Source organism: Podarcis erhardii (assembly GCF_964252035.2).
Source record: "Podarcis erhardii genome assembly, chromosome: 9".
Taxonomy (NCBI): domain Eukaryota; kingdom Metazoa; phylum Chordata; class Lepidosauria; order Squamata; family Lacertidae; genus Podarcis; species Podarcis erhardii.
The window spans coordinates 2,006,964-2,032,407 of record NC_138512.1 but is presented as its reverse complement, the minus strand read 5'-3'; the positions used below and the strand labels follow the sequence as shown (position 1 = coordinate 2,032,407).

General features: G+C 42.3%; 1 protein-coding gene across 1 annotated transcript in view; it reads right to left on the bottom strand.

The window, feature by feature from the left end:
• The window catches only part of SCAPER (S-phase cyclin A associated protein in the ER), a 216,213-nt gene that overhangs the window by 56,345 nt on the left and 134,424 nt on the right, over nt 1-25,444 (bottom strand). Inside the window, exons 24-25 of the mRNA XM_081876511.1 lie at nt 23,183-23,298; nt 9,207-9,330 (exon numbers count right to left, since the gene is read on the bottom strand). Of these exons, the coding sequence (XP_081732637.1) occupies nt 9,207-9,330; nt 23,183-23,298 (240 nt within the window). The remainder of the gene's footprint in view (nt 1-9,206; nt 9,331-23,182; nt 23,299-25,444) is intronic.

The window sequence follows — 25,444 nt, the reverse complement described above, 5'->3', positions numbered from 1 at the left end:
CACGTGTACCTATTTAATTAGCAAGTAAGATGCTACAATTTGGAAGTCATTAGCACAGCAAGCATTCTTTGTACAGTGGTACCTTGGTTATCAAAAGCCTTGGTACTCAAATGCCCTGGTTCCCAAATGCCGAAAACCTGGAAGTAAGTGTTCCGGTTTGCAAATGTTTTTCGGAAGCTGAACGTCCGATGCAGTGATCGGCTATTGTTAACGGGGCGCCTACACCAATCAGAAGCTGCGTCTTGGTTTTCGAACATTTCGGAAGTCAAACCAACTTCCGGAATGGATTAGGTTTGGTGCTTTTGTTTTTGCTATTTATTTTGCATTTTTGTTTTTGAGGCTTTTTTTGTGACTGTGTGGAACCCAGTTCAGCTACTGGTTAATTTATTGACTGTGTGACTGCGGAAATGGATAAAAGCCCCGCATTCAAACACTATCATCAGTGTAGGTAAGAAAATTTTTTAATTTTAATTTTTATCATCTATAATACTGTTTTTATTTATTTTATAGTACAGTACTTTGATTATTGCTTTCATTTTATGGATCAGTGGTCTCGTTAGATAGTAAAATTCATGTCAAATGGCTGTTTTAAGGGTTGTTTTTAAAAGTCTGGAACGGATGAATCCATTTTGCATGACTTTCTATGGGAAAGCACACCTTGGTTTTGGAACGCTTTGGTTTTGGAACAGAATTCCCAAACGGATTAAGTTTGAGAACCAAGGTACCACTGTACAACTTAAGGTATTCCATTCTTTTCCCTAAACATGTCTGGCTCAAACTACACACAACACTGGATGATCTGTGATCAATTTGGAGCCTTTTAAAAATGCAGCCAGGCAGTGTTGTGTGTGTGTGAGGGGGGAAAGGGCTGCGAAGGACACAGCTGAGTACCTGCATTTACAGGTAGGAAACCCAAAAGTCACAGTGGTTACAAAAAGCTGCCAATACAGAAAAGGTAAATTATGCTTCTCTTCTAGCACATGAGCACTCACTTCTGTGCCTTCGTGACATCAGCAGCCATGAGGTCCTTTCACATTTATCTGCATGATTGAAACACCACAGATGTATGGCAGGCAGATATAACAGATCAGGGCCCTTTCAATCCAGGCACCCAAAATCTGAACTGGCTGGCCAAAAGAGGCCTGCCTGGTCCCACTGCTGTGTGCCTTTTGGCAGCAGCAAGGATGGTTTTATTTCAGCAGGTGTTTTTTGGATAATGCTTTGAAATGAGATCTGAATGCTGCTGATTCTGACTTTTTTGTTTTTGTATTGTTGCTTTTGGACTATTAAAATATATATTTTGGCCCTTTAAAACATACATATATATATATATATATATATATATATATATATATATATATATATATATATATATGTTTATTTGGTTTTGCCAAGTGCTTCTGTTATTTGTTATAGGAAGGTAGGGTACAAATACTGGGAATAATAAAGCAAAACACATGTTTTAAAATAAATTAATGAACAAACCTCTGTGTGGGTTGTACTCTCAAACTAGCGTTAGTAGGACTAGGACACGGGGTTTTTTAACAGAAGTGGATAATTTATGCACAGTGGTCCTTACTGAGATCAGCAGATGCATGCACAAGGTCAGTTATGGTGGCAAGTCCAGCAGGGGGCAAGGGCCACCAGAAACAGCAATCTTTCCTGCTTTCCCTAACAAGTGGGCTGCAGCCCTTAGGGAAAGAGCACCCGCTTTGAAGGCAAGAGGTCCCAGGTTCCTTCCCCAGGTAGGACTGAGAGAAACTCCCTGCCTGAAACCCTGGGGAGCTGCTGCCAGTCAGAGCTAGACGGACTGGTGGTCTCACTAAGGAAGTTTCCTATCTTCCTGGTGCTGCTAATAGGAAAGTGGGCTGTCATCTTGTTTGTCTGTTACATTTTCAGGACCACAGACCTGCCCTTTTCTCTACTCCACCTCCTCTGCCCCTATGCATGATGTGCAATAAACCTAACGCATCTCCTGTAAACAAAGCCGAAGCCAGGCATTTCGGGACTAAAAGTGAATACCAACACAGAAATAACTCAGGATCTGGCACAGGAATCTATTTCAACAGGGCAAATCGTTGAAAAGGAGAAGGAGAAAGTTGCTGTTGTCGAACTTAAAGTAATACAAGGGGGTTACAGGTTGGGGCCCTTTGTGGTTGAAACTGGAAGAGGTCAGATTTTGAGGATTGGAGCCTGGCCTGGACTGGAGGGGGAAGGTTGGAGAGATCCCCTTATGCAGGGATCAATTGACATTTGGGACATGGATTTGGGTCGGGAGGGGATTGGAGCTTTGGGGGCCTTTGGATTTGGAGGAACCTTGAAACAAGATTTGAAATACTTTATGGATCCTAGTTTTAACTATGGAAATCTGGCTGACCTGTCGAGATGGAACAAAAGTGCTGTTGGGTCGGAGCTTCCCTGAGATCTGTTCTCTAGAATTAAAGAATATGAAGAAGATTGGCGGAAGGGATGTGGAGAAGAGTTAAGCGCCTCGGACATAAGATCTCCAGGTTGATGGACTATATGGAATTGACGGAAAGGACTGGCAGAGGCTGAGACCAGGAAGAGGAGACGGTGAAGAAGATTGGAAAATTTAAAGTCTATATAGGGAAATTCTGTAAAATTTAATGAGGGATAGAAAAATCTTGGAATGGAATTTTTTTTGGCCTTAGTGGAAATGTTTTAAGAGGTTAAGTGTAAATAGGTATATTAGATTTAATGGGGAATAAGATTAAAAATATTTTAAGATAAAGGACTTGCTGAGATAACATATAGAAGTGGAATACAAGGAGGGAGGTGGGAGGAGGTCAATGAAACAAGGGAATGAAAGATAGATTATGGTAAAGGTATGATGTGTGTTTTTAAATTGTTTTTGTTTTGTATAGTTTATGGTGTTTAGATGTTAAGGTTGTGTTTTGTATTGTCTATATTGTATTTTTTTTTTGTTTCTTCTCTCTTTTTTCCCCCCCTGTAAGTTTTAAAAGTAATAAATATCTTTTTTTTTAAAAAAAGGGAAGATATACTGTCAGAGCTGCCCAAGGTCTCAGCTCACAGAGGACCAACGCCAGGTCGTTGTTATATACAAAAGTCTTTATTGAAGTTCAGTCTCTACTTCAAAGCTCTACGTCTTAAACCCTAGACCGCCGAAGCTCCGTCTGAATCTCCTCCCCTCTGACACCAGTTTAAGACTCTAGCCCTGCTCCACCTCTTCCTCTGCTCTCTCCTCCTCTGGGTCCTCCTGTCTGCTGGGGCATTCCCCTTTCTGGACTCTTCTGACGCTGAGTCCCCTGACTCCTCCCCCTGCCTCCGGCAGGCTTTAGGACCTGGTTCCCAATCCGGGTTCTCTGCTGTCCCGCGCGCCTGTACATTTGAACTTGGCGCTCGCGCCCACCCAGTGACCTTCCTCCTGACCGTGACACTGCTTCTGCCACTGCTTCCCTCTTCCGGGGGGCTAGCTGGACTTGACCTCCCCTCCGTTCCCTGACTCTCGGATGGAGGCGTGGTCAGCCCTGACTCATCTTCTCTCCCTGCTGGGGGAGACGCTGGCCCCGATACCTGGGACTCTTCCCCCCCACTACGCTCTGGTGGGGAAGCTGGTCCTGATCTCCAACTGCTGCTCTGGGAGTCCCCGCTGGCCCCTTGCTTCTGGAGTGTCCCCCTTGGGACCCCCCTTGCCCTGGCCACCGGCGCCCCCTTCTGTGAATGTTCTGATTCGCTGGAGAGGCTCATGGAATCTCTCGGGCCACTGTCATCTTCTCCTACGCTGCCCTCAGATTCTTCCCCTTCGCTCTCCATTTCCTCTCTTCCCTGTGCCTCTGCTCCTGAGCCCCTGACATATACACTGGCTAACTGAACTGAGGGCTCTTCCCATTTGCTTTCCGCATGCTCTGACTGACTGACCCACAGGACCAGGAGCTTTGCTCCGTTCTAATGCACAGTCCTCAAGACATCCAAGAAGGTCCAGCAGGGAAATGCTCAAAAGGTGGGAGGCCTAATCCTCTTTGATGGGCTTAGTGCTTCCAGTGTAAACTTCGTGGACCATTTTGAATCTGTCTTAGCATGTTCTACCCACAGCTGAGAATCACGGACAGCAGCCGCCATCCAGGCAGGATAACTCTGGGCAACAACTGTGCTCCTTGCACAAACAATTCTTCTCAGCAGTGGAAGGAACAGTTTTGCCTATACTATCTTATTGCGTCTGACATTTTTTCTTGCTGAATTTTGAAGTCGTAATACAGTACCTGCTTACAAATAATAATAATAATAATAATGATAATAATAATAATAATAATAATGATGATAATAATAATGAGAAACTGCAGCAGAATGAAGAGATAACCTGTCCTTTTGGCTTTTGTGTACCTGGCTGGTGGCAACTAGCCCCTGAGCATAACCAGTTTGCTTGAGCAGGCGCTGAGGAGAAACAGTTTTGCAGTGCTTGAATGAAGCCCGCAATAAAGGCAGCCGCACAACTGCTATTGTAGGCTGGAAGGAGCAGCTCTGGGGAGGGCAGCTGTTTGCGCTTGGGGAACCAATCCTGCTTTAAAGGCTAGTATTCTTTAAAATGCTACTGGCTCCCACAGTTGTAAACAGGTAGTAGTATTAAAACACAGGAGCACACCAATACTCTTCACCACTGTCCCATTGGATGCTGTTCTTTGAACGTCATCCTGCCCGGAAGTGGACAGTGCAAAACAATCTAAAGTGAAACCCAAGGGAATATAAAGTTGAGATACACATTCTTTTGGAATTAGCATGAGTCAACACTTTGTGAGGTAGCACTTTGCAAAACAAAAACAAAAACCGACCATTTTAATTTTTCTGTTTGAATTGTTGATGCCCCTGTTGCTGCTTTTTGATCAAAATGCAGCTTTAATGTTCATAGTTTTCCCTATGAATCTGCAATCCTGCTGCAAAGCAAACTCCCAATTTACTGCCTACATAAATCCCTTCTCTATACTCTCCCAAGTTACAGCTTTCAGCTCCAAACAGCAAGTGAAGAAGCTACAACATCTAAAACTTAAAAAGATGAAACAAATATGGGACAAGTAGGCAACCTATACTGAAACATTCAAATCATCTATCTATCAATCTCACCCACTATGAAGCCTTCCACGTACAATCTACTGCAGACTCACGGAAAGAGCAAAAATGTTGTTGGTTTTAATTTGTTCCAAACATTCCTCAGGATGACCTTAAGGATCTCTTGGCTGACGCCACAGGATAATGTTTTGTGACTGCCCTTCCTCTCCAAAGCAGAACCCGTCTTTCTGTGGGTGCCCTCGGGGGAGACGCACCAAGGGGTGCTGCACACCTTGTCCTGCTCTCTCTGATCATGGCATTCCTGGGTGTCTGAAGCCCGTTCTCAACATCAGCAGTGGTGCTGTGGTTTCTGCAGACTTTAAAACACCTCTGGGCTTGCCTGAACAGAAACGTTTTGAGAAAGAGGCACTTCTGGAAAGTATTTGCAGTAAATACTACTGACGTTCTCTCTCTTGTCCCTTACAAAACCGAACAATTAAGCTATGGAGCGACTGGCGCTGCTTCCTAAGGTGGGTGGTCTGCGAGGTCAGGGTGGAGGCCAATTGCAGGGCGGTGGAAGGGAAGATAAAGCTGACTGGTGTTACCTGGCTGGGGACTAAACAAAGCTTTTAGCTCCTGACAGCTCCAGTCCTTCAGCCTCCAGACAGACAACAAGAAGAAATAACCCAGAGGAGGACAAAAGCCTAGTAAGCCTCAATATTAAAGCAAGTCCCTCTGTTGCAGAGTCAAACATGCAAGTGCCATTACTTGGCTGATAAAAGCACCTTTCTTTAAGGGTGTACATTTTGCTCCATAATTTATTCAAATCTGAAATATGACATAAGCATCTCCATTCAAGTAATTTAAGCTACAAAATGCAGTGGCAATAACAAGAATTCACCCTCCTTTAGCTGTAAGGCCACTCAAAAAAGGAAAAGGAAAAAATAATAATTATCAGATGCTCCTTAGAGAGTTTACAAACAGAGAGATACTTAAAACAAGAAACAACTAGCAATCAATGCATTTTATTTACTATTGTTAATGTTTTATTCATATCTGACACTTTGAACTATAAAGGATTGCCAAGATGGCTCTCAAATTTGAAATTCAAATTATCCCAGACTTTGATTCTTTGTAGTATCATGACTACGAATGTCACGTTAGGACTGGGAAGGTCCACTGACCGTGGGCTTGTCACTTTCAGGCTGACCTCCTTCGTAGGGTTGTTGTGAGGATAAAATGAAAGGAGGGGACAAAGAGGAGTGAAAATGGTGGATGCCGCCCTGAGCGTCTTTGAGGAATGGGGGGATACATTGGCACCCTGGGCTCCTTCGGGAGGAAGGGCGGATATAAAGTGAATCAAATCCATCAATAAATAATGGAATGCATTATTTCATAGTGAATAAAAAGAAGGAAAGTCCAATCTTGCAGGAACTGTTCTAAATAATTAAGATTCCTAGATTAATGCAATCCAAGGTAAAATGTATGCTAGTCATGCGTGGTTTTGTCCATAGTTTGGATATAGTTCAGGAATAGGTACTGTACATAAGAGGCAGTGGAAGCAAGAATCTGGTGCTTAGTAAATGTGGTGGGAACATTTAACCCATGGTGGCAGTGACACTTCTGAAAGGAAAGCAACTAACTGAATGAACAAAAGCACCTAAGACCAGGTTCAAGGCAAGCTCAGATTGCTTGCTAACTTGCTCAGCCTGTTGTTTCCAAAGACATTTGGAAACACTCATTAGATCTATCTGAGAGCACTTGATTAATAAATTAATCCAACCTGCCCCATAGAGTCTATTTTTTAAAACACAAAAGAATTTGTACTGAAATACATCACCACCACCTCTCCCCAACTTAAGACACTGCTAAAAATATTCAGTTTTTAGGTTTCATCATGCAATGCACACATGTCTTTCTAGGGAAAATGTCAAAAAGTAACTATAAATTTTATAGGATGCAACTGCTTGTTATAAATTAACAATTCAAGTTTACTGCTCAAACAGAACAGTGAGCCTCTCTTACAATCTATTTGATTCTTTCACTAGAGAAAAAAACACACCTTGACACCACACTCCCCCAATGTTAGTTTTCTATGCAATAATCCGTATTACAGAAATGTGGGACACTCAGTGGCTCAATTCATGCACACAATAGAACATTCACTGATTTGTTTCACTAAACTTTCCCTTCAGCAATAAGTTCACAAAAACCCTACAGGCATTCATTCCAGTGGACGCTTTTGTCTCAGTGGATAAAGGTGCAATCCAATATACATTCACTGGGGCCTAAGACCTACTGAACACAGAGGGGCTTGCTTCTGAGTAAATGTGCTTGGGACTGCATTGCATGTCTCTGATATAGCAAATGTCAGCATTAAAGTGGTTAGACGAAAAGAGGACTGTTGAGTCAAGGAAAACAACGAGCCAGCAGATAACTGGATGCTGCTCCAAGTGTCAGAAGTTGGAAATGGTCCACAGGATCTGCTGCTCTGATGTAAGCAAATCTGTGGAAGCTCCGTGGTCTAGGCCCATCTGGGGAAAAGGTTATGGCCACTGAGGCTGATTCTTGATGAAGGAACTGGTGTGAGTTCATTTTTGAGTGGAATAGTTTTGCCTCTTCATCTAAACAAAGGGTTTGAATGCCTATTCCAGGAAAGGACAGACTTCAGGCTTATTGGAACTACTATGTGCCTTTTACTGGGACCCCAGATTCACCAACCCAAGCCAGATGCAAAAGAGAAATAATTATAACAAATGAAATCTGAGCCCAAGAATAGGCCTTTGACATCAAACCATATTAACTGCTGGTGGACCTCTTTTATACTTTAATTGCTCAAACAAGTATCTTGTGCATTCAGCAGAGGACGTACAACCATACTGTGGCTTCCTACGTACAACAGAGAGCTAAGTGGAAGCAAGCTCAAATTGTATACCTCAGTTCTTCCAGGAAAGAGCTGGAGGAAGGCAAATGACCATGTGACGAATGAAAAACAGAATTTACAAGTTGCATTCAGGTTCCTTTTGTTGACAACGAAGGCTTCCTCTTAAGTGTTTGTCAACTGTCCTATGGCGTGTTGGTTCTAACTGTGCAATGTAAATTATTCAAGGCACATACATAACTTTTCAATTAACAAACTGCTTGGCTCATGAAAACATATACACACCATTTATAAGTAGCAGTCCTAGACTAAATATATCATGATAAGGAGGTTACTATGAATTAAAAATGAGTTTCTAATAAAATATTTAATGACATCTGAAATTAAGTGAAAGTTAAAAGTTTCCCCATTAAAATGTATCTGTCTTTCTTTTCCACCCCCCCCCATTTGCAAAACCTGTCAAGATGCAGAATGATGCATTTTCATGTAATAGAAACAGAATGCAGAAGAGCCCATGTGAATTCCAAGACTTCAACTACGTGAGAGGGCAACAAACCCAACATGTACAAAGCGGACATTAGCTTTCTTTCAGGCGAATGCGCCCCTGCCCCTAAACATTTGTCTCCTTACCGAGTGTCTCCTTTTGCCACTTATCCCCTTGCTGGACCAAGTGGAAGCAGCTAGAGGGAAGTTATGCGGCAGCAAGCAGTGAACGTGAGATGGCTTCAACCCCTGACCACAGTGGGGGCCCCCGTCAGTGGAATGCTCTCCCCAGGGAAACATGCCTTGTGCCATCCTTGTCAGCCTCTAGGCAACAGGCTAGGACTTTTATTGTATACCCAAGCTAATTTGTGTTGTCTCCTATGGTGGTGCTCATCTATTGTGGGCTGGGTACGAATTATTCCTATTAATATGTTGTTGGGTGAGCATTTTACACATTTTGTATTGTTCATTGGTATAAACTGCTTTATATGCTGTATTTTACCTTGTCAAGTTGCTTTGAGAACTTTTACTGTATAAACCAACTGATAAATGTAATTAGTGTTATTATTAATAAGAATAAGTCCCCTCACGCAAATGTCCTTTTTTCCTAAAATGTTGCCTCTTACTTTACAGATGATGGGGTTGTGGTTTGAGCCCCTCCTTCCGCAAACTTGCAAGCTCCCGATTCTGCTCCTTTTTACGTGTCAGAGGAAGATACAAATGTCCAACATCCACGATGTAAGTGGTCCAGTTATATCAGGTATTTCTAGTCACCACTATGGCACTAATACAGTTAATTCAAAGTTAAAGCATTACATACCATTAACTGGTGCATCAACAGGTCCATTAAAAATGTAATCTTGTTGCTGAACAAAACATAGGTGCAGTTTTCCACACAGTTACTGCAGGCCAGGTGATAAGCGTTTATTGTACTGCAGAGTGACCTAAGAGATAAAGTGACATTTTAATCATCTTAAGGGAAAATTGCCAATCAAGGTGATATAAATCAATAGTTCTGTGGGACATCTTTTGAGCTTGATTTTTATGCCAACAGCAGACCACAGCCAAAGGACAAAGGAAATTCTGAATACGGAACACAACAGGAGGAAAGAAAGAACCCATAAAATAAAAAAATTGAATTTCCAGATAAAAAGATCAAGTTAAATGTGGCCCTCAAAGGTCTAGCAAACTACTTAAAATACTTTGGTAAGATTCTTAGGTAAATATACAAAGGGAGAGAGATCCACGATTATTGGGCTGCTTCTCCACAGGTCCAGCCTGATGATGATGAGAATAATAAGAGCACTGTCACCACGGCCAGGAGTCGCTGCCCAGCAGCCGAAGGTGGTTGCTGTGGCTCATCTCTCCTGCAATGTGGCCCTGTGGAATGGCGGCAGGCGGCAACTCTTCTGCAAGGGGAGGGGGCAAGCTGTACTTGCGGCTCTTGCTTTCTCACCTGTCCCTCAGGTGCAGCCCATTTAAATGGGGTAATTGTTTGCAATGCACACAACATCCTAAAATTTGAGAGTGTAAACCTTTATTCTTTAAGACGATCACATGAAGCATGATCCCTAGGTTCATAGAGCAATGTGGGCTCATTTTGGAACAGTGTGGTTCTTTCTATAAAAAGTTACCACTCAGAGGACATTATTACCGTAGATTCTGGTGTATTAGGTGACTGGGCGCATTGGACGACCCCCCCAAATTAGCAGCTGCAATTTGGGGATTTGTCTTATAAGCCCAGTCGCCTAATATGCTGGGCAGCTCCGGGCCGGGAGAAAGCTGCCCGGTGCAGAGCTGAGCCTGCCGCTCGCTGCTGCTGCTTCCAAAGCAGCAACGGGGGTGGGGGTGGGGTGGGGCGGGCTCCGCTCTGTGCCACTCATACCCTGCGTATAAGGCGACCCCCAACTTTTAAACCTCTTTTCTGGGGTTAAAAAGTCGCCTTATACGCCGGAATCTATGGTATTTGGGCAATATACACATTATGGGATGCGGGTGACGCTGTGGTCTATACCATAGAGCCTAGGGCTTGCCGATCAGAAGGTCATCGGTGGTTTGAATCCCCACAACGGGGTGAGCTCCTGTTGCTCGATCCCAGCTCCTGCCAACCTAGCAGTTCAAAAGCACATCAAAGTGCGGGAAGGTAAACAGTGTTTCTGTGCGCTGCTCTGGTTCGCCAGAAGCAGCTTAGTCATGCTGGCCACATGACCCGGAAGCTGTACACCGGCTCCCTCAGCCAGTAAAGCGAGATGAGCGCCGCAACCCCAGAGTCGTCCGCGACTGGACTTAGCGGTCAGGGGTCCCTTTACCTTTACCTATTATGCAAATAAATAAATAAATATTCTGCCTGTCCATGGCAGTCTCAACAGCTGCCCTGTGGCCAAATTTAAGCATAAAACAAAAACTCTGAAAGCTAAGATTCATTAAAAGTGCAGCCTCTTTGTACAGGGCATAACAAGGTAAAGGGTGAAACACACGTGGCTCCATATGTATACAAAAGCCCTTAAAAGAGCATCTGCAAATGATCATAGCAGACATTTCTAGCATTTTGACATTGCCATGTAACCATCTTTTACAATAAATGTAGCATTAGGGAAGAGACAATCAATGGTCTATTCTTTTGAAAAATCATCAGCGACAAGGGTACGTGAGCACCATCTTCCTGTCTAACTGACAGTGCTCAGCTGGGACCAGTTCATAAAAGCATCACCTGGGAAGTGGTGCAATGTGACAAAAGAGGAAACAGGGAAACAAAACAAAAGCCAACAAAAAACCAGAACCTTGCCAATGCACCTGAATGACTTTTGAGAATACAAAAGGTCATAACCAATCACCTTACAGACAACTGGGACTTATTCCATAGTTTAGGGAGCCATTTACACCTCTTAAGAGTGTGGAAAGAACACAAAGGCAGCTATTTTGTACTAAGCTGCGTACAGTTATAAAGGACTAAACTAGATGTCAGACAGCAGTCAAGCAGAACAAACTGCTATATGATTGTCAACCATTTAGGCCTTCTGAAAACTTTTCTTCTTTTTTGTGGCAACATATGCTTTCTGGCACTTTGGGCACAGCTGATGCAGTAATTTGCAAAGGTCGCAGCAGTTCCTTCAGTTAAAAGGCAAATGTACATGATGTACATGAAGGTAGAGGTTGGCAAATTGACTTTGGGGAGTGTGTGCCCCTGACTTTTGTGGCTCTGACCCCACCTGCCTCCTCCAAGTGGTTCACAAAGCTCGGCAGGGTTTAAATTGAAGGCCTATGCTGATGATCTGGTTTTATCTTTAGAGGAACCACGAACAAGTGTCGGGAAAGCATTAGAGGAATTAGAGGAATTTGGTAAACTATCCGGATTTAAGTTAAATAAAACAAAGACTAAAATGATGGTTAAAAACCTGGATAAGAATGAGACAGAATAACTGGAACAAAAATTTGGAATTAATGCGATGAAAAAAGTAAAATATTTAGGGATTTGGCTAACAATGAAAAATATTAATTTATTTAGTGATAATTATACGCCAGTGTGGAAAAGGACCTGGGCATTTGGGGGGGGGGGAAAGGACCTGGGCATTTGGAACAGATTAAAGCTATCCTGGAGCGGAAGATTAGCTGCAATTAAAACAAATATCTTACTGAAGATGTTGTTTCTCTTTCAAATGATACCTGTGATCAAAGGGACATCCCAGTTTAAAGATTGGCAAAAAACTCTATCAAGATTCATTTGGCAAGGAAAGAGACCTAGGATTAAATTTCAACTATTGACAGATAAGAAGGAGAGAGGAGGGTTCTCTGTACCAAACTTGAGGTTATACTATGAAGCATCTTGTTTATGCTGGATAAAAGAATGGATAATTTTAAAAAATATTGATTTATTGGACCTTGAAGGATATAATAATAGATACGGATGGCATTCTTATCTATGGCATAACAAGGTGAAAATACACAAAGGTTTTACAAACCACATCTTCAGGGGGGCCTTATACGACGTATGGGACAAAAATAAAAACTTGCTAGAGAGAACTACACCTGGGTGGTTATCCCCGACAGATGTGTTAATAACTAAAAAATTAAATATGGAGGGAAAGAGAATAACTTATGAAGATATATTAGTGAAAACAGAGTACAGGTGGAAAATTAAACCATATGAGGAAATAAAAGATGGGCTTATAGGATGGTTACAATACCATCAGGTAAATGGTTTAGTAAAAGAGGATAGAAAAAAGGGATTCAGTGAGAAAAAGTCAAAATATCAAATAGACATCTTGGAAAGCAGAACAAAACTCCTGTCTAAAATGTACGATTACCTGCTGGAATGGGATACTAAGGATGAGATGGTTAAAGGAGTTATGATAAAGTGGGCTGTTGATTTTGGCTATAATACTGAATACGATAAATGGACTAAACTATGGAACGAAGGGATGAAATTTACAGCATGCTCAACCTTAAGAGAGAATTTGGGAAAAATGATGTACCGGTGGTATATTACCCCGGTCAAATTGGCCAAAATGTATAAATTGAACAATAAAGCCTGTTGGAAATGTAAATTAAAAGATGGGGATCTCTACCACATGTGGTGGGATTGCGAAAAGATGAAAAAGTTTTGGGACCTAATATATAATGAATTGAAAAAACTTTTCAAGTACACATTTCTGAAAAAAACGGAAATCTTTTTATTAGGGATAATAGGGAAGGATGTAAAAAAAGGAAGACCATAAATTATTTCAATATGCTACTGCAGCAGCCAGAATACTTGTGGCCCAAAAATGGAAATTACAGGAGACCCCAAAGATAATAGAATGGCAGGCCAATTTTTTTGAGTACACAGAATTAGCTAAAATGACATATAGAATTCGAGACCAAAAAGGTACAAAGTTCGAAGAAAAGTGGGGTAAATTTGTGGAAATATATATATAAGAAATAACTGTAGAAGTTTAAAAACTACGGCAGGGTTAACATAAATCCTGTGATGTGTATAGAAGGTCAATAAGAATCTGCAAAAGAAGATATGTTTTAAGAAAACTGACGCAGGGAAGGAAGGAAGTCGCGGCGTGAAGATACGCAATGTAAATAAGATGACACAAAATGTTGATTGTAAAAGATTGTTTTATTTGTTGTTTGTGGAAAATTTAATAAAAAAGCATTTTAAAAAAAGGAATTGAGGGAAGCATCACTGGGCATGTTTTTGCCCAGGTCTGCTCTCCTGTGTTTCTCCAAACCCAGAGGTTAATTGGTGCTATTAATCTGTTTTTGTACAGAGAGCTTTTGTTTTGAGTGTGTGATGTTAGTAAACAGAGAACAAACATGGAATATATATATTGCAAAATTGCATTTTGGAACAACTGATGTAAGGTTGTGTTGTGTACACACATTTCATGCTGTTTTCTCTGGAAAAACTCTTGGTGACGACAATTATTTTGGGTGGATCAGTAGCTGCTTATATAATGTTCTACCACCAAAATAGGTTTTTACCTGAATAAAATTGTGGACATACTTTAAAAAAAAGAAAAAAAAAGAAGACAAAGCTGGGCAGGAAGAGGAGAGACCAAGGAGAGGACAGATCTTCTTACTGTCACCCTCCAGTTTTATCTTTTCTCTCCTGTGAACAGGAATCCAAATCTTTCTGTCATCCTTCTGCCGTGCTATGTAGTGCCAGGAGGTCAGGTTGGGAGACGATTGGCACCCCTGAACATGAGCATATTCTAGCAATTCTTCTTTAGGAAAGAGCAGATAAAAGAGCAGACATATCCCTGTCAAACAGGAGTATCAGGAATCATTTGTTGACTTAAGAAGAAGAAGAGGAGGAGGAGGAGGAAGAAGAAGAGGAAGAAGAAGAAGAACAAGAACAAGAGGAACATTTAAAATCCATGGCCAAGTTTCTGTTTGTGCTATGGCTTCTTGTAGCCAAAAGTAAAGCAGTATCGGAATTGTTTTACTTTAACCATGTTGAGATTAGTAAACTTTTGCCTTGTTCATGGGTTTTAAAGATGTTGCAACCCATCCATAGCCCTCAAGATAGGGATGGGTACATGGGCGAAGCCAGAATTTATGTTGGGGACGGGGCAGAACCTTAGCTGGTTAAGTATTTTGTACTGATTTACTTGATTGGGGGGCAGCTGTCCCTCCTTGTCTACACCCATGGAGGGCTAGATAGTTAAAGCAAATCTTACATTTACAGTGACCACCAGACATTTGAGCAAATGTGAGGTATATACTTGCTTGTCAGCAGGGACTGTGATTGGATTATTTGTCAAGATTCTTATAGGAAAGGTTATGTCCTTCCTTTTGCCCAGTTGCCTTTCTTCTGCCAGACCTGCCCAATTCCTGACAACTTCAGAGTAGGTCTCATTCTGTGTGCCCCCACCTTCAGAGGTAAACTGGTTGTCAACCAGAGATAATGTCTTGCAACTCAATCTGCTGATTTACCAGGCAGCTGTGCCATTTGGAAGAACAGCTGCCCTGAAAGTGCCCACGGATGCCACCCGACCTTGGCCTCCCTTAACCCCCCCTGCAAAATCTGGGGACGCCAAGCAGTGCCAAACAGTGGGATCTAGCCACTCTTTTCATTTCCCAGAATAGAGTCAACACTGTTCTGGAGCCTTATGGGAAATAGAAAGGGTGTCCGGAGACAGGCACGCAGCAAGTCCATCCTGGCCCACGGACAGGGAAGACGGCCCAGACTGGGCCTGCGCCAACCTGGAGCCAGCCTTGACATTTGGAGATTAGCTGAAACGAAAATTCCGCAGATGTTTAAGGATATTTTATTATTCCCACTTCTGTGTGGATTTCTGCCTACCGTTTTTAAAGTAGCCAGCTTCCATTTTTTACAACATACTATTATGTTAGCATTTTATTTCTGCACAACCTTAGAAATCGCATGCTCAAAAGGCAGGAGAGAAATATTTCATAGAAATTAAATTTGTGAAACAAAAAACAAAGCATTGTTCCAATAGTAACTCAGCAGTGTGGTCATCCAACCGTTTATTTGAATCTGGGTGAGTCAGCTGCACATCAACATACCCTGCCTATAAAGGATAACTAAAATGGTTTGTTCTTAAAAATCATTCAATCAAGATTTGTCATTTATTAATAAAGAACCTCTTCTATTTTTTTGCTTAACACAAAAAATAAATTTAAAACACATACAGTTTGAAAAATAAATTTATTTGAAAATGTTTTTAATTGTTTATCTTGAATTAAAGTCCACACATTGGCTGTTTTACTGCAACATTTCTAAAGCCAACTCACACAAGCATCCATTCCCCGAGTGGTAAAACTTCAGGAACTTCACCAAGGCGGCAAAGGCAAATTCTGTCATTTATTCTATGCTACAACATGGAGGCAGAAAACCAGCAGTATAAGCTTGTTAACCTCAGACAGCGATAATTAGAATATATTCAGAAATGTTGTCGGCTCAGGTTCAGAGATACAATTTTTAAATTCAGAATGCAAAGTGTTGGCAGCAGAGTAGGTCCCAGGTGGTTTACAGGGTTAAATGGCAGATTAAAGTCAGCAAACTAATTTCTTAATTTTAATCTTATTAAGAAAACGACAGCTGTCTAGTGTTACCATTTCGGTACAAGGTCCCTGAGATGAGCATGAAATGGTTTATGAATTAAAACAAGACACCCCCACACCCGCACTTAAACACAAAGGTTTGCAAAATTCCACTTTCCATGTATGTTGTTCATAGAATCATAAAAATGTAGATTTGGAAGGGACCCCGAGGATCATCTAGTCCAACACCCTGCAATGCAGGAATCTCAACATGCAGTCCCCATTTAATCTGAAACCATACCGGACCCTGCATAGGTTTGCAAATATGCTAGCAGTTTTACCGCTGCACCACTGGGATTATGATTTATTCAATTGATATACCACCCTTTATCAAAATGTCCCAGGTTGCAGTACAACATTAAAAACACATTACAGAACATCAATGATAAAAACACAGTAAAAAGCATACAGACAGACAGCCTAATAATAAAATAGTCATCATAATAATAGTCGCCCCCCCCCTTTCACAGGCCATAGAATATTTAATAGCCATAGGCCTGGGTAAAGAAGAATGTTTTTGCCTGGTGCCTAAAGACATGTAACGATGGTGCCAGGTGAGTCTCTCTGGGGAGAGCATTCCACAATCAAGCCACCACAGAAAAGGCCTGTTCTCTTGCTGCCACCCTCCAAAACTCTCAGGGAGAAGGCACACAAAGAAAGGCCACAGAGGACAAGCATAGGGTCTAGATTGGTTCGTATGGGGAGAGCCAGTCCTTAAGGTATTGAGGTCCTGATCTCTGTAAGGTCAACACCAGCACTTTGAATTGGGCCCAGAAGCTAATCAGCAGCCAGTGCAATTGTGCCAGATTATATGTGTTATATGCTCAAATTGTCTTGTTCTGGTGAGTGATCCGGCCACTGCATCTTGTAATGGCATAATGCATTGCAGCAATACAGCTTGGAGGTTGCCGGAATGTAGGCCACAGAAGTTAGGCTGTCCAGAGAGGGATGCAGCTGGGCCACCAGCCGAAGCTGACAGAAGGCCACCTGAGCCTCAAACAACAGCAGTGGACACAGCAGCACCCCCAAGCTATGTACCTGCTCCTTAAGAAGGAGGGAAACCCTATCAAGAGCAGGCAGTCTTCCACCTATCTGGTCTAGGGAGCCATCCACTAACATTGCCTCTGTCTTATCTGGACTGAGCTTCAGTTTATTGGATTTAGTTAATTGGGGCATTTCCTGTTTCCCCTGCCCAGCATCACACACCTCAAAGCATATCCAGCATGCAAAGAGCTTATTATAATAGTTGAATGTAATATGATTGGTGGCTGCTTTGTCTTAGGTTCCCTAAATCAGCTTGAACCCTACAATCTGTCTACCTCTGAAGCATGGTTGTGCTTTTCTAGTAAATTCCTCCTATTTTTCCTAAGATTTGGCTGCAAGAAACTATGTACAACTTGATTCACAGCATGTTTACATGTACTTTGTCATGCAATGGTAAAAAATGGGTGCATTGTATACTAGGATGCACCAGAGCTCCATAGCAGAGCACATGCTTTTCAGGCAGAGGGTTTCCTGGCTGATCCCGGGCATCTTCCCCTATAGGGACCAGGCTGCAGGCAATGGGGAAAGATTTCTGTCTGAGACTCTGCAGAGCCACTGCCGGTCTGGCCAGACAACCCTGGGAAGGACAAATGAACAGTCTGACCTGGCTTGTGACAGTTTCCTACGTTCCTATGATATTTTAAAAGAAAGATTTATAATGAAATTATAACTTGATGTCTGGCAGAACAAGATGTTCTACCTGCCAAGCCAGAGTAGCACTGCTGAAGCTTCTTAGTCATTTAGTCGTTGTGTCCGACTCTTCGTGACCCCCTGGACCAGAGCAAACTCCTCTACCTGCCACAGGTGATGGCCCAGACACATGGATAAGCTACTGTTTTCCACATGCCTCGGATCAGCAACTTGTGTGAAGCCCAGCACATTTATCATCTGCTTATTTTCTCAAGTCAAAGGAAACGGAGGGGGGGGAGGGGGAGAGAAAGTTAGAATTGGAAACGTCATAGAATTTACTATGGTTTTTCAAATTTTAAGTCTGGCTATGGCCCAGTTTGCACATCATGGAAAACCATAGTTAATGGTTTGCTGTGAACATGGAGGTTTGCACTTTCCTTAGCATGAGCAACAAATCATGATCCTTAGCTTAGTGTTAGGCCAAAACCATGGATCATTGTTTGTTTTGCTCCAACTACAACTACTAAGTCAAGAACAAGACTTGGAAACACATCATGATTTGGAGTGAATCAAGCAATTATCCTCAGTTTGGATATAATGCTAGGCAGTGATCATGGTTTGTCACTCCTGCTCATGCCAGGGGAGGAGTGAAGTGGATGCAACATGTGTTCATGGTAAACCATCAACTATGGCTTACTGTAACATGTGAATGCACCCCAAAGCTCCAAAATGTAAAATCATGAAAATATTTTAGGGATTTGTAGCCGGTCTTCCTACAAAAATCTTACATTAGATAATAAATCCAAGTATTCCATTTCTTAAAAGTGAATTTCCAAGCCATGCAGCTACAGAGAAAAGGTTTGAATCTTTAGTACTGTACCTTGAAAACAATAATAAAAAACAATAGAGTGCTTCTGTTTGCCCACACTTGCATGCATATGACACTCATACACTCTCTCAAACCTCAGATTTAACTGCCTAACATGAGATAGATAGATAGATAGATAGATAGATAGATAGATAGATAGATAGATTATAGAAATCTGTATGATTTATATGAAGGTTGATTCTATTTCCCAACTTCCAATGAAAATAAAATATTTGGAGGTGATAAAGTGATTAAGCACTCTAGCAAGCTGAAATATTTCCATAGCTTAACTACTCTAATCTGTCATTTTATTAGCTATAGAGACATAGGCCAGGATCCAAATAATTACTAGTTTGTGTGTCCAATAGGATGTGGACCTGCATTGTTTCATACAGTCATAGCCACACATAGCAACCTCTTACTTGGGTTTTCAAAAGCAGTTGGGGATAGAGCACATTGGCTTGCTGTTCAAGGGCAGAAAGAAGCCCTTTGGAGCATGTAAAGAAGCTGCCTCTCTAGGTGACAGCCATTTTTTCTACAGCAAACACTATCGATTATAAATCTGTGTATGAGTTAACTTAACCACCTGACTTTTGTGTTTTTAGCAGGAAGCACCACAAGTCTTTCTTGCAGCTGCTGCTTCTCTCTCTCTCTCTCTCTCTCTCTCTCTCTCTCTCTGTGTGTGTGTGTGTGTGTGTGAGAGAGAGAGAGAGAGAGAGAGAGAGAGAGAGAGAGAGAGACAGAGAGAGAGAGAGAAATATATATGTTGCCTGGAACTATATGGCAGAAAGGTGGCCTATAAATGCAAAAAGTAAATAATCTGCATCCACTTCTCTTTGCTGTGTTGTTTCCCCTGTGTTGAATTTTAGATTGTAAACTCCTTGGGGCAAGGACCTGTCTTTCTGCTTATATTAAATTGCTATAAGCCACCCTGAGTAGTGTATAGGCACCAGAAGCACAGGATAAAATGTCTATCTAAATATATTACTCCTAACCAAATCACAATTCTGCACCAGATATCGCAACGTTTATCATACAGGTATACACAAACACGTGTCAAGCACACTCAGTAGCAAATCTGAGCAATTTATGAAGCAGCTATGTGAATCCTCTTCTTACATTCATTTGTAGGTTTTGATATGCAGGTCTTGTTGACTTTCTGCACATGCCTCTAATAAAACTGTTCATCTCTATGGCTCATAATATTAAATGTATCCTCTATTTTGTAAGATTGAATGTTTTATTAGAGGGCAGTAAGGGAACCAACCCTCATCTTTCATGAACAAATGCAACTTTTTTCATAGCACTGTCTACCCTGCTGATCTAATAATACCAGCAAATCCAAAACAAAAGGCATACCGTTAAACCTTTGCTAAAATAAAGCTTTATCTTGTAGACATTGGATTAAGGTTCTGAGCTGCCCCATGCTGCCAGGATTTTGGGGAAAGAGATGAGGATAAGAGTGCATATAATCTCCTCACATCCACCCCAAGGGAGACATAAACAGGTATGCTATTAAAATACCACTGGGGCCTTTTATTTTCTCTTTTTTAAAAGGATAATGTGTAACAACAACAAAGAAACCCGACTGAAACCAAAAGAAACAACTAATATCAGGAAAGATTGTATGGGATACATCCAAGGGGACTGACAACCTTCCCCAAAAGAGAGTTGGCCCTGCAGGCTATTTTTCTAGCACCACAGAAGTGTTGCCCAGGCGAAACGTTTGCTTCACTTTCCTCCCTCCAGAGCAGCCATTTCACTTGAGAAATCCACCTGCCTTCTTTTCTTCCTCTTGGCCCTCCAGCCACCATTGTCCGGAGGCCTGGCAGGGCTAGCAGTATAAAGACACCTTCAGATGTAAGAGCTGCTTAGAAGCAATAATTTCACAAGGAGCGGCACCAGGCTGAGGTGGGAGGAATACCTTTCAATGGAATAGATTTGGGAAGCATTGGACCTCTGCCATACAATCCCACACTAGGCCAAGTTCCTTTGCCTGTTATTCCTCTCCTACCAACACCTCACCGCCTCCCTGGTCCTAAGCCACGCCGCCAAGTTGTCTGGAGCTCTCGTTCTGTCTTGGTCCTTTCCTTTCTTCAGCTCCACCCAAGGGGCGCTGGGGGTTCACGTGTCACCACCAGCAGCATGAGAACCCCGAGGCGTCCCATGATGCTTATGGAACAATTTGTGGCAGGCTTCCATTACCTCCGAAGGGTTCCTCAGCACCCAAATGCTGCCCTCATATAACCCGACACTTCTTTCTCCATGGCACATCACAGCATCTCTAAACTGGTGTTTTTAAATCATTGCGTAAACTGCATAAGCATATCATCTCTATCATATTTTCTTGGAACGTCAATGTAATTTATGACTGAAAAGTTTCTCTGAAGGGCCTCATCTAAGGTTTTTATTCTAAGTTGTTTGCTTTAAATATAAATCTGCCAGTTCTGTGTTAATACTTGGCAGACAAGAGCTTACCCTCAGTTATATAACAACGTGGACAAGATGTTTGGCATTTGCCTATTGCTCTTGGTAACCATATTGGAAATGCCTCTGGTGATTTTTAGAAAGTTGTCTAATGGAAGCTCCTCTGTAGAACAGTCCATCTACAGCAGAGAATGTGGAAGAGACTAACCTTAACTAATACTGTCCGGGTTCACCTGCAGCGCTAAGACAAACTATGGCTGAGAGAGAGAGAGCGTGCGCGCCTGTGGATACTATGCTGCTTCCCTCCTACTCCAGCCCCAGCTCCACTGCATTATCTGGAGCTCTGTCATGGTTTGGTTTAGTGTTATGTGTCAACTTGGGCTCATGTTTTGTCTCCCCAAAACAAACTGCAAGCAGAAGATGAACAACCAACCTCAGTTACAGCTTGCAAGACAAACGACAAGCCTGGGTTTGTAAATAAGTCTAAGCCAAACCATGGCTTAGCTCCAGGCAGCACAGCTGGAGGAGGGAGCAGGGAGTGTAGCCACCACAATTTTTGCTCTGGGTACCCCCACACTAACATATGCTCATTGAGTCATAGTTTTGTTTCAGTTTGTGTGCAAACTGAGCACTAGTCACAAAGGAGTTTTTCCATTCACGCTACCATTTGTCTCTCCTTAAGTATTAGGCTGTTTTCTCTTCCTGACACAAGCACAACACACACCCAGAGCACTGCTCTGTTGCAATGGCAGGGAAAAGATAGGAAGGTAGGAAATTGCTGCCTGTACCTTTACAAACTGTTTGAATTTTCAGGTACTTCTGAAATGACCTCTGGTGTCTCATGACTGCTGAAATCTAGAGGATCATCATATACAATAAACATGTCATAGTGACCCTAAAATCAGTAACTGCAATGACTGTGAGATATATAGCGTTCTGCACTTGTCTGGATACTATGTAGGCTTCTACTGGAATTACATAGGATCCTTCCTTTTATGATTAGTTCTTTTGAAGCCCTTAAATTAGTATTTGCCAAGGTTTATCTATGATTAACTGTATGCCTGTCCTGAACCTGCAATTGGAATCACTGCCAAAGGTACCACAGAAATCCAGCAACCCTCACAAAAGGCTCTATTCACACAACTTGGAAAGCAGTTCAGCATTCATTAGGAACTTCCTTCTTTTAAGTTCCACATTTCTCTCATGTGCCTTCCCTCCCCTTTTTGCTGCTCATTTCCTACATACTCTCAGCCTAGATGCCAGTTTCCCCCATCAGTAGAAATGGGAGGAAAACTTGCCTGCAAAGTTTGCATGTGTGCTCCCTCTTTTCTTCCTTCTTCAATGGAAGGGACAAGAGGATGAGGCAGCACTAAAATGGGGTATGGCTGGGGAGTGCAGCGGGGTGACATGAGACTTGCATATACACAACAATCTGGTAGACTGGAGGTAACCAAAAATAATCTGCAAAGGTATTCAAAACCTGTAGGGTTTCAAAACCATTGCCCAACACAAAATTATTTCACTGAGTCCTCTAGTTTCAAAAGAATTATTTCAAAATTACAGATCACAAGTAGCACAAAGCTTCTGCAACAGATCCCACCAACATAAATAATGAAAGTCAAAAGCCTGTGCATGATGGCTTCTCAGTTCCAGGGGAGGGGGAACACATGATGCACCGGCAGAACAGTTTTTCAACCGGTGCTGAGGAAGTCACTTCAGCTGCCAAGTGGCTCCATGTGGGCACAAAATGGAACCTATGGCAAGCTGGCACCTACCATAGATTTGGGGCAGCATCTTCCTATGCTCTTGACTGACAAGATAACTTTCTCTGTACAAATACGCAACAACTGCAAGTCCAAGCGTGTGAAAATATACTCAAAGCCATCTAAAATAATTTTAATATTTTAGTAATTTTAGAAGGGTTGCCTGTGTTATCATCTAGTCTCATCTAGTATTTTATCTATCAGCAGTTTCATTGTATTTCTGTGTTTTCATTGTAAGCTGCATTGAAAGAGTCTCAAAAGGTAGCATATAAACATTTTAAATAAATACATAGCTTAAAACTTTCTCTGGCGTCAGGCCCTGCCTTGCACAAAGGATTTCAAAAGCAGGACACAGCCATATAAAACCCTCTGCAAACCAACTATCATTTACAGATCAATAAAGAGGAAGGCCAGATAGAACAAGAGCCAGAAAAATAGTTCTAGCCACCAATGATGCCATTAATTTACTGACCGCGAAAAAAAGGCAAGGGAAAAAAACATCCTACTCACTTCAGAGGGATTCGTGAAACTGCATTCACATTGGCCGAAGTTGTCACAACTTGAAGGACTTGTTCCAGGGCTGTAAATCCCCCTGCCACGTGAAATGCAACCTGATCTGCTGTATTCTGCGTTGAAAACATAAAAAGTAAGAGTAATTAGTCCAAGTATTTTACTGATTTATCAGGCAATGTTTTGTCTGACTGCACAAGTTTACTGTTCAGTGCTATATAGAACTCTTGTACACATTCAGATGCAGCAAACCTTTGAGAACTAGGCATGAACTCCCCTCAAGGATGTAAGAAGAGCTAGCTGCTGGATCAGGCCAGAAGAGGCCTATCTAGACCAGTATCCTGTTCCCACTGGGGCCACCCAGATGCCCCTGTGGAAAACCCACAAGCAGGACCAGAGCACAAGAGAGCCCTCTCCCTCCTCTGGTTTCCAGAAGCCTTGCTGCCTCCATCTGTGGAGGCAGAAGCACAGCCATCCTTTCTAGGAGTGATCAGCATCCCTCTCCTCCTCCGTCAATCTGTCTAATCCTCTTTCTTGGTTGGGGGCCATCACTGCCTTCCGTGAGAGCATGTTTCTTCAATGCCTGGTCATGATGCATGTGTGCCTGATTAAAATGTTGACTACAAATGGTTCAGCCAAGCACCAAGCTTTCCATTGAGCTAGTGGGGTTCTTTGACTTCCAGGTATTGGATCCTCCATGCCACTGAAGTCCTTTCAGTTTCAAAAGAAGTTTGCCAAAAGACATAGGAGGCAGCTATTTGAGCAAGGTAAACCAATCCTTTTGGTGTGCAGAACCAGTCACACAGTTCTTTGGGTCTTAGCCAGATAACCGGGGGAAAGAAAAAGAAACACCTCTCGCTTTGACTATATTTTGGAGAAACCTTGGCAACCACTAGTGGGAACTACCTATAATCAATTCTATTGTGAATGAGCAAACACATGAACCAAGCCATGCAAAGCAAAAGGACCTTATTACTGCCCCCCCCCCACGATGATTCATGCTCCTTGATTTAGGGATTGTTTGCTTTTGGTTATGCCAAGTCTGCGCACAGAATGTATGAACTTAGGTGACATTTGGGCAATTTGACCAGGACACAGAGAACTACACAGCTAGTTCCACATGCTCAAAGGGAGGAGGGACCACACAGGGGAGGTGCCGCAGTGCAGCGGAAGAGTACATGCTTTGTGTGCGGAAGGTCACAAGTTCAATTCCTGACATCTCCAGCTAAAAAGAAAAGAGATCCATGTGGAAAAGACCTATGCATCCAACTGTTGCCACAGCTGGAACATCCAGCAGCTGAATACCAACAGAAATTGGTATTCATGGAGATATGGGCTTGCAAGCAAGTTGAGGAGAGCTGTTTAGCTAGGGGAAAAGACTAGAGCACTGGAGCCTAAGAAGAAGAACTATCTGAAAGACTGACAAGGCAAGCAACAGGAAGCTCGTTAGGAAAAGCACGGTGCCAGCACTAGCCTGACAGCAAGAGAGAGTTCTTAGAGTCGACCTTTCAACCCCAGCTTCCTTCTAACCAGAAGTCCTGATCTTGAAAGCACTTGGGTTGGAGTCTCTGTCAGAAGCAGAGCTGGGGGGGAGAAAGACTTCACCCTGCAATGAAAACACCTTTGAGTTCACCACTGTCCAAGGTGTGACCACAGGCAGAAATGGCCATGTGTCACAAATCTAAACTTGGGGCGTATATCCAAATCTCTGGATTCAAGGGGGTCTCATTGTTTCTTCCTGCTCTGGAGGCTAGGACTTGGGAAAAAGGCTTCAAGTTACCAGAAAGGAGATTCCAACTAAACATCAGGAAGAACTTTCTGTTAGTAAGAGCTGCTGGACAGTGGGACTCTACTTCCTTGTAAGTTTTTAAGCAGGGATTGGATGGGCATCTGTTATGGATGCTTTAGCTGAGATTCCTGCATTTCAGGGGGTTGGACTAGATGACCCTTGGATCCCTTCCAACTACAATTATATTATTCTTCTAATTGCCATTTTGTTCATACCCTCTCAGATCTGGCTCCATCAATGTGCATCCCCATGATTAGTCTGACCAAAGGCCACATGGCTCTTCCTCCCCAAGAACTGAGGCTGTAATATCTGAATTTGCTTATTTTCCTTTTCCCTACTTGTCCTTTTTCATATTTTTTTTAATTGAATTACTACCAGTTATTTTAAACTGTGAAATGCTATGAGTGCTTTTGCAGATAGGAAATATATATATGGAAGGAAAGAAAATAGCAGGCCCAAACAGACAAAGCTCT